Source organism: Galeopterus variegatus, unplaced genomic scaffold (genome assembly GCF_000696425.1).
Source record: "Galeopterus variegatus unplaced genomic scaffold, G_variegatus-3.0.2 Scaffold237, whole genome shotgun sequence".
Taxonomy (NCBI): Eukaryota; Metazoa; Chordata; class Mammalia; order Dermoptera; family Cynocephalidae; genus Galeopterus; species Galeopterus variegatus.
The window spans coordinates 258,556-272,878 of NW_007726348.1; the positions used below are offsets into that span (position 1 = coordinate 258,556).

The 14,323-nt window shown below is 34.5% G+C and overlaps 1 protein-coding gene across 2 annotated transcripts in view; it reads left to right on the forward strand.

Annotated features, from left to right (window-relative positions):
- Window positions 1–14,323, forward strand: part of RIF1 (replication timing regulatory factor 1) — a 59,865-nt gene that overhangs the window by 15,296 nt on the left and 30,246 nt on the right. For both annotated transcript variants that reach the window (XM_008566366.1, XM_008566367.1), the window contains exons 9-19: window positions 2,053–2,204; window positions 3,543–3,660; window positions 4,463–4,636; window positions 4,877–4,987; window positions 5,716–5,778; window positions 6,046–6,146; window positions 7,691–7,777; window positions 8,653–8,726; window positions 9,222–9,402; window positions 10,830–10,937; window positions 11,312–11,461. In XM_008566366.1, the coding sequence (XP_008564588.1) occupies window positions 2,053–2,204; window positions 3,543–3,660; window positions 4,463–4,636; window positions 4,877–4,987; window positions 5,716–5,778; window positions 6,046–6,146; window positions 7,691–7,777; window positions 8,653–8,726; window positions 9,222–9,402; window positions 10,830–10,937; window positions 11,312–11,461 (1,319 nt within the window). The remainder of the gene's footprint in view (window positions 1–2,052; window positions 2,205–3,542; window positions 3,661–4,462; window positions 4,637–4,876; window positions 4,988–5,715; window positions 5,779–6,045; window positions 6,147–7,690; window positions 7,778–8,652; window positions 8,727–9,221; window positions 9,403–10,829; window positions 10,938–11,311; window positions 11,462–14,323) is intronic.

Sequence of the window (14,323 nt, forward strand, 5' to 3'; positions counted from 1 at the left end):
TAGTAAAAAATTGGGCACCCATTACTGTTCTGAGTAAAATCAGATTTTATAATAAAGGAAACTGGTTTATTGCATGACAGTAATCTCACCTACTGTACGGATATTATTGTGGAGTCCCTCTCATGTATAGAATAGGAGTTTAGAAAAGGAAGTTTCCTGGCCTGGAGAACTTGTTACCCCAGTGAACTGACTTTTTTTTTTTTTTTTTTTGATAGAAGTGTTAATTGAAATAGCTAAATGGCAGAGTGGTTGTAAGAAACGTTGATGAATGCCATTCCACCAAATAACATGGCTTGACTGATGTTTCAAATTCTTTCTCAAGTCTTTTTGACAAGTTACTTGAGCACAGAGTATGTCTTAATTTTATGTATCCCCAGTCCTACTCAAATGTTACACCACATCTGGCATAAGTGTTTTGTTTAAAGAATTGGATTTTGTTTTCAGCTGAATTTTAACAATCTGATCATCATTGAGTTAGGATAGACCTGAATCTAAACAAATCTATTTAGGCTTTCAAAATATAATCAGTGGCCCCAACAGTAGTGATGTGTGTTGGAATAAATTACTAATTGATTTGTTGAATTACAGCCTTTTTAACACAATGTAAAAATATGCCCCCGTTTCTTTGGGTAAATGGAGGTAATAAAGCTAAAGCAGCTAGGACAGTGTATCTCAATATTTTGTCATTTTGTGCTGGATATTTTGTTGAGGACTGTCCTGTGTGTTGCAGGAAGTTTAGCAGTATCCCTGGTCTCTGCTAGATGTTTAGCAGTATCCCTGGTCTCTGCTAGATGTTTAGCAGTATCCCTGGTCTCTGCTAGATGTTTAGCAGTATCCCTGGTCTCTGCTAGATGTTTAGCAGTATCCCTGGTCTCTGCTAGATGTTTAGCAGTATCCCTGGTCTCTGCTAGATGTTTAGCAGTATCCCTGGTCTCTGCTAGATGTTTAGCAGTATCCCTGGTCTCTGCTAGATGTTTAGCAGTATCCCTGGTCTCTGCTAGATGCCAGTAGCATCCCCCCAGTAGTAACCAAAAATATTGAAGACATTGCCAAATATCCCCTGATGAGAAATTCACCCCTTGTTCATAGTATCTAAACGAAAATAGACACATATTAATGGTGATCATCTCTGCTTGGTGTTTTTTTTTTTTTTTTTTTTTTGATAGAAGTGTTAATTGAAATAGCTAAATGGCAGAGTGGTTGTAAGAAACGTTGATGAATGCCATTCCACCAAATAACATGGCTTGACTGATGTTTCAAATTCTTTCTCAAGTCTTTTTGACAAGTTACTTGAGCACAGAGTATGTCTTAATTTTATGTATCCCCAGTCCTACTCAAATGTTACACCACATCTGGCATAAGTGTTTTGTTTAAAGAATTGGATTTTGTTTTCAGCTGAATTTTAACAATCTGATCATCATTGAGTTAGGATAGACCTGAATCTAAACAAATCTATTTAGGCTTTCAAAATATAATCAGTGGCCCCAACAGTAGTGATGTGTGTTGGAATAAATTACTAATTGATTTGTTGAATTACAGCCTTTTTAACACAATGTAAAAATATGCCCCCGTTTCTTTGGGTAAATGGAGGTAATAAAGCTAAAGCAGCTAGGACAGTGTATCTCAATATTTTGTCATTTTGTGCTGGATATTTTGTTGAGGACTGTCCTGTGTGTTGCAGGAAGTTTAGCAGTATCCCTGGTCTCTGCTAGATGTTTAGCAGTATCCCTGGTCTCTGCTAGATGCCAGTAGCATCCCCCCAGTAGTAACCAAAAATATTGAAGACATTGCCAAATATCCCCTGATGAGAAATTCACCCCTTGTTCATAGTATCTAAAAAATATTACTTTTTTTTGGTATATATTATTGCCTTATTTAAGTGTTTTTGGTCTAGTTTGGTCTAGGTGAAAGTTTTAGTAGAGCAAGAACAGCCTGGTGATTTATTTTTTAATTTTTTAATCTATTCTCTTGTAAAAGGGGATATTATTGCATTTTTCATTCTTAAAATTTATTCTTTAGCTCTTAAATCTAAACTGTTTATTTTCTTTTAAGATATACTGTGTAGTGCAAAAAGACTCAAGTTGTTAATGCAGCCTTTGAGTTCCATCCATGTGAGGACAGAAACTCTAGCATTAACAAAACTAGAAGTCTGGTGGTATTTACTGATGAGACTTGGACCTCATCTTCCTGCTAATTTTGAACAGGTAATGTAACAAGTGTTGACTATAGCACTTTTTTTTTTATTAATGTGTTCTTAAATTCTTACCAGTTTAATCTTTTAGTGTTATTTTTGTTATGGATTAACAGACTACAATATATAAAAGATCTTTTTTGCTCCTGGCACAGAACTTGAGTTTATTACCTTCAAAGGATATTCATCAATTGCCTGAAATGGAGCTCCCAAAGCCTTTTCAATCAGCAAACACTCAGATATCTCTTCTTACCCTAGTAGCATTATGATTTTAAAAAGGAACTTTTTTCTGAAAGGTTTAGAATATAATTGAGAATAAAATCAACATCAGTGAAATAGAAATCAAGTGTTACACTGGGTAGACATAAAGTTGGATCAATTTTTATTTCTTTTTCGAGGCTACGTAGTGATAACTAATCATTTAATTCCATTATCTGTTGTTGTTACAGATGATTTTACAGATTCCTTTGGGTTTTGATATCCTTATTGGCATTTAGATATAAAGTTTAATCTAAATTTTTTTTGCAATTCTACCCTTGGTTTTTGAATTTTTTTTTTTTTAACAGTTAAATGAAAAGAGGTAGATCTGATAACTTATGTTTTCTCATTTATTGCTTATCTTGGATTTTGGGGTACATTTTATTTGTGGACCTGTAATCTGTAGTCCTGTTTTCTGTATAAATTGCACAGCAGGGAGTGCATTCTTGGAAAGGGGGCCTTAAAAGTAATGAACTTGCGCCATTTGTAGTAAGTTTTTAAGTTTTTGATATATTGAGGCTTTTAAACTTGATATAACTTGAAGTAATTGAAGATGGGCTTTGGTAGTTATATATAATTGGGATTATAATGAGTTTTTCAAATCCTATCATTATAAGGATCTCATAGGCTAATATTATCCAGTTGTCCAACACATCCAGTTGTCCAGCACATTAATTGGAATAATTTATTCACTGACTAGATGTGACTGGTACTGGAACGATTTTAGAAATGAGCTTTGTCTTAGTTCATATTTTCTAGAGTGTTGTTTTTAAAAGTTAAGCAAGTCTACTAATAGCGTGTAAAACTTAGGCATTATTTTAAAAGTTGTTTACATGTATAATTTTTTGTCTGGGATTTAGAACTGAAATATACAGATAATACACATTTAGGACAAATATAGTTGTAATAAAACTTTTCATTTTCCCAAATTTCATTTTTTAGCCTGTGCATGGAAACAACTAATAAAGTTTAATATGTCAGAAGAATTAAGATTGCTTTTTAAAGAAATTTAACTATATTATATGAGGCTTTTTAAAAATATGACAACCATACAGTTTACAGATAGAAATTATTCCTTTTTTCACCCTAATAGGTTTGTGTGCCTCTGATTCAGAGCACAATAAGCCTTGAATCTAATGCTTCTCCTCAAGGCAGTTCATCTCGTGTGGCTACTTCTCAAGGTTTAAGTCCTATGACTCCTATACACAAAGGTAAGAGGGAGACATTCTTTTTTTTTTTTTTTTAAAAAAAAAAGATGACCAGTAAGGGGATCTCAACCCTTGGCTTGGTGTTGTCAGCACCACGCTCAGCCAGTGAGCAAACCGGCCATCCCTATATGGGATCCGAACCCGTGGCCTTGGTGTTATCAGCACCGCACTCTCCCGAGTGAGCCACGGGCCGGCCCAGAGGGAGACATTCTTGTGTGTGTGTGTGTGTGTGTTTTTTTTTTTAAGGCTTTTTTAAAAAAGCCTTCCAATGAAAGTTACACTCAGGGTTTTTCACATGAAATGGAGCACTTCATAATTTCTGGGTTCCTTATCAAGAAATCAATTTCTTATTTTCTTTATGATACTGTTTACTGTTTTAAGTGCATTGTTGTGATTGGAAAAGATGTTTTTCTACTATATTACATGAGGTGCATTACAAACAGCTCCAAATGACTATCATGAAATTCTGCGTTTGTTTCAGAAATAGAATCTTAGAGCTATTATTAAAAACAACAGATCTTAGCAGATATAAGAAATGTGATATTATATATATTACTGAAAGACAGTACTTGTATTTGCTATTTATTACGGTTTTATGTTAGCTATTCTAAGTCTTAAATTTTTACATATAAGTTACAGAAAGACCTGCATATTAATATTTCAGTGTATGGATTAATGCCTTAGAAATTTAAACTATGTTTATTTTTAAGGTACATTTTATTGTAATGAAATAAAATATACGCATTTGGGTAGCTAATATAAAATAAGCTTACGTGACTTACCCTTTCTTTTTTTTTTTTTAAAGGTGCTTCTCCATATGGAGCCCCTGTAACTCCCCGGATGAATTTGAGTTCGAGTTTAGGTGGAATGGGCACAATCCCTTCCATTCAACTTTTGGGACTTGAGATGTTGCTTCATTTTTTGTTGGGTCCAGAAGTCTTGAGTTTTGCTAAGCAAAACAAAATAGTACTCAGCTTAGGTATTTAATTGTTTTAAAAATAATTTTAATTATTGAAACAATCCAGAACTCAATGTGTTAGGGTGAGGTGTGTTGGGGTGAGGAGAGGTGTTGTTTTTCCCAGGGCCAAAAAATTCTGTAACTATGTATATAATTATAAATCTTCTTAATAGAAAACACATTTATCTAGACTATTTAAAATTTTATATTGAGAAATTTATTTCATATATCTTTTGTCTAATTCTTTTATTCCCATTTTAGAGCCACTGGAACATCCGTTAATCAGCAGCTCTTCTTTTTTTTCCAAACATGCAAATACACTTATCACTGCTGTTCATGATAGCTTTGTTGCAGTTGGAAAAGATGCTTCTGGTAAATATTTAGGAGAAATTTTTTTATTATTTTTTCAAACCCGTGTTTGAAAAAAAGATAAAGTAGCATATATTTATATGGCACCACTTACTGGCCAGATGGTCCACCAAGAGCTTTACATGTATTGATTCATTTAATTCTTGAAGCACCCTTCTATATTAGTCCATTTTACAAATGTGGAAACTGGGTTGTACAGAGAAGTAAATAACTTTGTACAAAGTCACATAGTGAGTGGGAGCTGTGATTCATGCCCAGGATCTGTGTGGCTCCAGCATCTGCATCCAAACTCCTGTGTTCTATAGCCTATTAAATTATGAGGAAAAGAAATTTCAAAACTCAAATAGTTTGGTGTGTAACTGGTTGGAAAATGAATACAAAATTTTTTTCTATTCGTTGTCAGGTATCCTTCTGAATCTTTGTTTTTTGTTATCTCAAAAGTGATGGGTATTCAATATAGAAAATTCAGATGATAGAAAAAAGATAGAGCAGTTACCCTTAATTAAACAATTATGTTAACATGTTATATAGTCCTTTTAAAAAACCCATTTAATTTCTTGAAACAAAAATGAGATGGGTAGTGTTTCATAAACTTATCACAAGGTTGAATATTACAAGAAATAGTCTTAAGTTATAAAATATTGCTCAATTTGTTATTTTTGTAGTATTAGGGGATAACCTTTGTAGTCATGTACTTCATTAAAAATACTTAAGTTTATTTTGTTTGGCAGATGCAGTTGTCAGCGCTATCTGGAAGGAGCTAATTAGCTTGGTGAAGTCAGTTACTGAATCAGGTAAACACCGATTATACTGATCAAATGATTTTTATAGCACCACTGAATTGTTTGGCTTTAAATTTTTTTATAAAATTTATTTTAAAATTATTTTTTGTAGTATTATAGCTTCCAAGCATACTTTGTTGTTTTTTTCCCTAAGCATACTTTAAACAATCTCTTATCTTTGAGTAAAAATTTTATTTTTTGCAGTTCTCTAAGTATATACATTCACTTTTAAAAATACTTAATGCTTAGAACTACACCCTTATCTTTGCTGTTTGATAGGTAACAAAAGAGAGAAACCAGGTTCTGAAGTTTTGACCCTCATACTGAAATCTTTGGAAAGCATAGTGAAGTCAGAAGTATTTCCTGTATCAAAAACACTGGTAAGAACAATACTTGTACATTGGACTTTAAAACTCATGCTGAAATTGAATTTTAGGTTGAAGGTATTTGTACATACTAGGTTTGGAGGACTTATTTTTATGTCAACTGTTTATTAGCAAGTTAGTCCTGTTATAATAAATGCTGTCCTATTGACTTTAGAGCCATTTGAAACCTTTCTAATACAGTAAGTGACTATAAAGCAACTATAAAAATCTTCAATATGATAAGAAAAAGAATCAGCCATACAGAGAAAACGGGGTAAAGAACATGAAACTTGAACTGAAGGAACCCAAAAGTCCACTAATTTTATAACAAGATGGCTGAGTGCCACTAATTGTTAGCTGGTACATTGTTAAGTTAACTCTCTTTAACTAAGGTAATGACTTTGGTATTAAACACATTTTTAGACATTTTTAGTAGAGGAGGAAAACTGAATTGGGTATAATTTTTATAATAGTGAGTTTTCCTAAATAAACTGCAGATGGAACAAACAATACCCTATTTAAATTCTGAGTCTGTAACCTTTATGTACTGTGAGAATTGTTTTATGGCAGTGTTGCGTAATGGTTAATAGCAAGGTCTCTGGAGCAGACTAGGTTGAATCTTGGCCCAACTTTTTTTTATATTTATATGTATAAGTTTATTATTATTATTTTTTTGGTGGCTGGCTGGTACACGGCCCAACTATTTATTAGCTGAGTGATTTTGGACAATTTATTTACTCTTTTAGCCTCACATGACCTCTTTTGTAAAGAGGGAATGTAGTAGCAGTTAATGATTAAGTGAGTTGATACATACAAAGCACTATGGGCCAGGAACAAAATAAATGCTATTTTCACTAAGATCTATCACTAACACTCTTAGTCATACTGTTATGACATTTATATAGTGCATGTTCATAGTAGTATAGTAACATTTATGCAGAGCAATTCGATAGTCTTAGTCAGATTTTAGTTAACAGTCTTTTGAAATGTGCGCTTTGGGCACTAGTGAGTATATAGTTAATTGCAGAATTTCTTTTAGAAGTATAAAAATATACAAATAGCCCCAAGGTCCATTAATAGAAAAATGGTTGAATAAATTATAGACATTTTTATAGCAGTATCTATATGTTGATGTGAAAATTTCATAAGGTAAAATGTAGGTTAGTAGCAAAGTTTAATATCATTAGTGATTTACACACAATATAATGTTAATGGTTTAGAAGAATATATATAATAGCCAGCCCATAAAATTAAGTTTCTCTGTATACTTATTATATGGAAATTTAGAAGGTCTGGGAAAATAGACTCTAAGCTGAAAGCATTGATGATTCCTGGAGATAAAGGACTTTGTCATTTTACTTTCTATATTTCTGTGTTTGAGCTTTTTAAATTAATTTGAATATATTTGATGTTTTTGAACTAGTGAGAATGTATTTACATTAATGAATGAACATTACTTATAATAAATTGTTAAAAATGTAGTTAACACCAGCAGACTTATACTAAGTAAAGTAATATATTTATGGCTAATTTACTGTAAAACCTTTTATCTTTCTTAGGTTCTCACGGAAATTACAATTAAAGGACTACCTCAGAAAGTATTAGGTTCACCGGCATATCAGGTTGCTAATATGGATATTCTTAATGCAAGTATCTTAAATGTAATGATATGATAAAGATTGGCCAAAAAAATTTTATGAAGTTTCTTTAAGAAAAAAAAAAGTGACACTTAGATAATAAAATTCTGAGTATTGGATTTGTACATTTTGACCAAGTTAAAAGAAAAACTGATAGACAAAATAATAGATTAATAAAAAGAATTAAATATGGTACTATGTGAGGAATGAAAACATTTTCCTGGACTAAATAAAGGGCTTCATGCTCGAATTGGCTGCACATGTACTAAAATTGGAACTATAGAGAAAAGATTAGCATGGCTTCTGCACAAGGATGACACAAATTCATGAAGTGGGAAAAACAAAGGGCTTCAGAAGGGAAGTTTTCCTACACGTTTGTAATGATTGTGCTGGTTACTGTTACAAATTTTGGAAGCTTAGGAACTTTATCTTAGTAATGTGGAAAGTACTTAGTATTTGCAGGATGTAGTTATGGTCCAGCAAGCTTTAAGCTAACATTCTTGTTATTTATTTATTTATTTTTGGCAGCTAGCCAGTAGAGGGATTGAACCCTGGACCTTTGTGTTATATCTTGATTTCTCACATTGGTGGAAAAGCTACGATTAGGATATGAGGAGCTTGATTTTTGTGTATAGTTTACATTAGCTATCATTTTTGTCATATTCTAAGTAATGTCAAAAGTTAAATTTCTTGAGGCTGGCCAGTTAGCACAGTGGGTTAGAGCATGGTGGTGATAATTCTGAGGTCCAAGGTCTCATCCCTGTATCGGCCACTGTCAAAAATGAAGTTAAATTTCTCAAGCGAAAATAATCATTTCTCATATAACTGACTGTAGCAAACAAGTGCACTTTTTTTTGTAACTGAAAAGATTCATTCTTTTTCAGGGAACTCCGGCTTTGTTCTTAATTCAGTTAATTTTCAACAGTAATTTTTTGGAATGTGGTGTAGCAGATGAAAAGTAAGTTGGTATTTTAAATAACCTGAAACTACGTTGTTTATCTTGGGAAGGTTATGTAATGATTGCGATTCTCTTGATTTATATACTATTTCATAAATTTTTTAAAAAATTAGATTCAGGGGGCCGGCCCGGTGGCGCGCTGCTACAGTGTGCCGCTTGGGAAGCGCAGCAGCGCTCCCGCCGAGGGTTCGGATCCCACATACGGACCGGCCGCTCACTGGCTGAGCGAGGTGCGGGAGCAACACCGAGGGTTGCGATCCCGTTGCTGGTCCCGGTCCGGTACGGGTGCGACACTGAGGGTTGCGATCCGTTGCCGGTCATGAAAAAAGACAAAAAGGGGAAAAAATAAAAAAATAAAAAATTAGATTCAAAATAAGACTTAGAATTCATTTTTTGTTTCCTTGTCAGTTCTTATTTTTAGAATTTTGTTAACATGCAATTAAAGTATTTCTGTAAAAGGTACAGATTAATGCATTGTTTATAATTTGTCTTCAGGTTTTTTCTCAATCTGGAAACACTTGTAGGCTGTGTTCTTTCTGGTCCAACTTCACCTCTAGCTTTCAGTGACTCTGTTTTAAATGTTATTAATCAGAATGCAAAGCAACTGGAAAACAAGGAGCATCTCTGGAGAATGTGGAGTATTATAGTCACGCCACTAACTGAATTGATTAATCAGGTATGATATGAGTCTGCTACATATTTTCCCCCATACTTATAGAATATTTTACCTTTTTTTCCATTTTAGAGCACACGGGGAAATGAATAAAAGTTTGAACTTGAATAGAAGACAATATTTTTTCTTGTGGAATTGGTAAATTTTCTACTCCTTGGGTTGATTTCTTTTTATTGCTTTCTTGTCTTGATCAGTAGATCAAGAAAGTATAGCTTAGTGGAGACTAATGGGCTTCATTTTTTCCTCCAATAATAATTATAAAACTAGAAAGCTCACATTTGATGCATGTAAATTCTTTTTTCCTGGCCAGCCAGTAACAAAGGTTGAACTGTGGACCTTGGTGTTATCAGCATCATGCAGATAACCAACTGAGCTGACCAAGCAGGCCTTGACACACAAATTTTTATACTTGGGTTCTTTGAGTAGTCATACTAATAGGGAATAATAATGTTCATCTTGACTAGGCTATATACTCCCATAGTCAGACCATGTTGGTGAGTACCTCAAAGCCATATAGCATTTCCCTAAGTCAGGAATCTGTTGAGAGTTAACTAATCCTTACATTTAAATACTTAAAGGTGGTGATAGTGACAGAGCACGGAGCACAAGTTCTGTCACTATTCATGATTTGTGAGCTGCTTTATCAGTCTTTATTTAAACTAAAATATTCACAAGTGAAATGAAGACTCCCAAGAATTTTTTATGTTGCAGTGAAGTAACCTTTATTGTGGCTACTCAGGCTAGCCCACTATTAAACATACTCTTGTGGAAGAAAAATAGTTTACATTCCTAAATAGCTTCTCACAGAGACCCTTTTTATAAGTCCTTTTTGAATATTGTGAATGTATAGAAGATTTTGGAGTTGCTTCTGGGATTCTTTTTTTAAGATCTAAACATAGTGCATGACTTCCCCAGGCTTGCTATTAACAAATTACCACAAACTGATGGCTTAAGCCAACAAGAATTTATTTCACAGTTCTGGAGGACAGAAATCCAAAATCAAGGTGTTGGTAGGATTGGTTCTGGAGCTATGCAGAAACTGCTCCTTGCCTCTTAGTTTCTAGTGGTTACTAGCAATCCTTGACCTTATTTGGCTTGTAGCCACATCACTTAAATCTCTGCTTTCATCTTCACGTGGTATTCTTCCCTGTGTCTTTCTGTGTCTTTTCAAGTTTTCCTTTTACAAGGTCACCATTCATTGGATTTGGGCCCATACTAATCCAATATGGCCTCATCTTGACTTGATTATGTCTTCAAAGACCTTATTTCCAGATATGGTCACATTCACAGGTACCAGGGGTTAGAAGTTTAACATCTCTTGAATATCTCATCATTGGGGGATACAGTTCTACCCACTGCATACAGTAAGCTGTGTTACTGCTTAGAATTAGATCGTAATTTGTCTAACTTCATTATTTTTCTTATTTCAGACCAATGAAGTGAATCAAGGTGATGCCTTAGAACATAATTTTAGTGCTATCTATGGTGCATTGACTATACCAGTAAACCATATTTTTTCAGTACAGAAATTTCCAGTGGTAAGGCAATGTCAAGTTTTTATGTGTGAAGAATTTGTACTTTTCTGAAAATATTGCCATTTCACCTTTATAGTGAGCTCCTACAGTAATTTTTCATAAAATAAGATTTCCTTACAACTTTATTAGCTTTGGGGAAAGGAAAGTAGTGAAAGATGGAAGTTCTTTTTGAGCTTTAGTTGCTGGTATTGCAGCATTATTACATCTTTTCAGTTAGAACTCTATTGGGGGTGGGGGTAAGGTTATTACCCTATTCTCTTCTCTGTGCCACATTAAATGTTTCAGTGTTTTTTTTTAAATGATAAAGATGTATTGATTCTGTCAGGCATTTGATACATAAGCATACATTTATAAAATTTCTTTTTTGTTATTGTTAGGACACCATGAAGACCTTACTTAGGACTTGGTCAGAATTATATAAAGCATTTGCTCGCTGTGCTGCTTTGGTGGCAACAGCGGAAGAGAATTTGTGCTGTGAGGAACTTTCTTCCAAGATAATGTCCTGTTTGGAAGATGAAAGCCTTTCAGTGAGTTTGTCCTGATACTGACCTTTTTGTATTTAAAGGATTCTTTTTAAGTAAATGAAGACAACATTTGTAAACTATCATTTTCTAATATTTCTATTGTTTTTTTTTTTTTTTTTTTTTTTTAAAGATGACCGGTAAGGGGATCTCAACCCTTGGCTTGGTGTTGTCAGCACCACGCTCAGCCAGTGAGCAAACCGGCCATCCCTATATGGGATCCGAACCCGCGGCCTTGGTGTTATCAGCACCGCACTCTACCGAGTGAGCCACGGGCCGGCCCCTAATATTTCTATTGTTTTTTTTTTTTTTTTTAAAGATGACCGGTAAGGGGATCTCAACCCTTGGCTTGGTGTTGTCAGCACCACGCTCAGCCAGTGAGCAAACCGGCCATCCCTATATGGGATCCGAACCCGCGGCCTTGGTGTTATCAGCACCGCACTCTACCGAGTGAGCCACGGGCCGGCCCCTAATATTTCTATTGTTTTTTTTTTTTTTTTTAAAGATGACCGGTAAGGGGATCTCAACCCTTGGCTTGGTGTTGTCAGCACCACGCTCAGCCAGTGAGCAAACCGGCCATCCCTATATGGGATCCGAACCCGTGGCCTTGGTGTTATCAGCACCGCACTCTACCGAGTGAGCCACGGGCCGGCCCCTAATATTTCTATTGTTTAAGTGACTAAGTTAATATTGAAAACAAGTATAGTTTTGCGAAACAATTTTGTGCCTTCAGGACCATTAACAGTGAAGCTCTTTTACTACTCTGCTGTGTACATCCTTGTGCTGTGGCATTCTAAATTTAACAGTACAAGGCCCTTGCTGTCCTAGACCTCACTTTCTCATATTTGTCTGTTAGATGTATAAAATGAATCCCTTTGGAAGTTTATAGTCCTAAAAATATGTCTTACTTCTTCCTCCCTTAATAAAAAAAGCAACTACTGTAAGCAATTTGACCTGTATCAATTCTATAGTAGACCTTTCTTTGTCTTTATACATGTAGTTTACATATTGATACTTACATGTGCATATGGATACAGTGTTCTTGCCATGAAATCGTGTTATATTTATTCTGAAATAACTTATGTAACTTTTTACAAAACACTGTCTTTGCTCCTTTGGAAGTCAGTCCATATTGCTCTGTTCTTTTCAACTGCAGTGTAATACTCCGTAACATGGCTATACCATTATTTGGAATTCTTTTAAGAGTGTTTGGGTTTTTGGGGCCAGCCTGTGGCTCACTTGGGAGAGTGCGGTGCTAGTAACACCAAGGCCACGGGTTCGGATCCCATATAGGGATGGCCGGTTCACTCACTGGCTGAGCGTGGTGCTGACAACACCAAGACAAGGGTTCAGATCCCCTTACCAGTCATCTTTAGGAAAAAAAAAAAAAAAAAAGAGTGTTTGGGTTTTAAGTTACTTATGCACATAATCCTGATAATTGTTTTCACACAATACATTGTTTTTCTACATATTTTTTTCTTGTATCTGGCCCATGCAGGGATCAAACCCCGGACCTTGGTGTTATGAGCACCACGCTCTTAACCAATTGAGCTAACCAGCCAGCTCTCTATGCACATTAGTGAAATGAGAATTGTTGTGCTTGTTTTCCTACATTTTAATATCTGACACAGATCTGAATGAGTAATAAAGTAAATTTATATTTTATTAAATTCTTTTTTGTTTTGGGTTTGGTTTGGTTTTTTTTTTGTGACTGGCTGGTATAGGGATTTTAATCCTTGACCTTGGTGTTATAATACTGCGCCCTATCTAACTGAGCGAACTGGCCAGCTTGTTAAATGCTTATTGTAAAATATTTTAAACAATTTTCTATTGTGCAAAGCAAAATGTAAGTTCACTTTCATACATCTTTTCTCACCAGTGATAACGACTACCAATATATATTCATCTTTTCTGTGTTTTTAATACATTTATACATATCTGCTACTTTTAAATATTAGCACAATTCTGATTTTTGTATTTGGATGCAATATTTGTCAGGGTGACTTTAAAAATGTAAATGACATCTTGTCACTCTTTTTGAAACACTCCTGTAGTTTTCTGTTGCATTTGGAATAAAAATCTGAGCTCCTTGCAACTGCCCATGAAGCTTCTGCTTCCTTCTCCAAGGGATCTTATCTAATTAGGCTTGTTAGTTTCTGTCTTAGTAACTTATTTCTTTTGGCACTTATCTCAAAATTGTTTATTTCCATACTTCAAGATTAGGGACATTGTCTCGATGGTATCCCTGGCATCTGTCTAGTACATAGACACTGAATAAGTAACTTAAATGTTTTTATAACTGGTAGGGAGAAGGTTGACCCTCAGTTCTCTCCTTTTAAAAATTGTCTTGGTTAAGGTTGTATCTTTGTTCTTTTCCAGAAGAAATTTGTAGTCTGTCAAACTTTACAAAATATTCTCTTGAGATATTGCTTGGCATTAACTACATAGAATTCACAAATTAATTCGGACAAGAATTTACATCTTTATAGTATCAAGTCTTTCCTTCCAAGGTTATTTGTGTTTATGTAAGTCTTTTAAAGTTAACCTAACTTGCTTGATTATTGTTTTTAAGCTATTGTTTAGCTATTATTAGCTAAATAAAAGGTCTCCCCTTCCCCCATACTTGGTTGTTGCCGAAGTATGTAAAAGCTCTTGCTAGGGCTGGCCAGTTAGCTCAGTTGGTTAGAGCATGGTGTTATAACAATTCTGATCCCTGTACTGGCCAGCTGTCTGCCCAATCCCCAGAAAACAAAAGGTATTGCTAACATATTTCCTTGTATGAATATTGGACCAATTTTCTTGTTCACAGTGCTTATTCTTTTAAATAATCATAGAATTAGTGTTTTTAAGTTTTCTGCAAAAATCTTC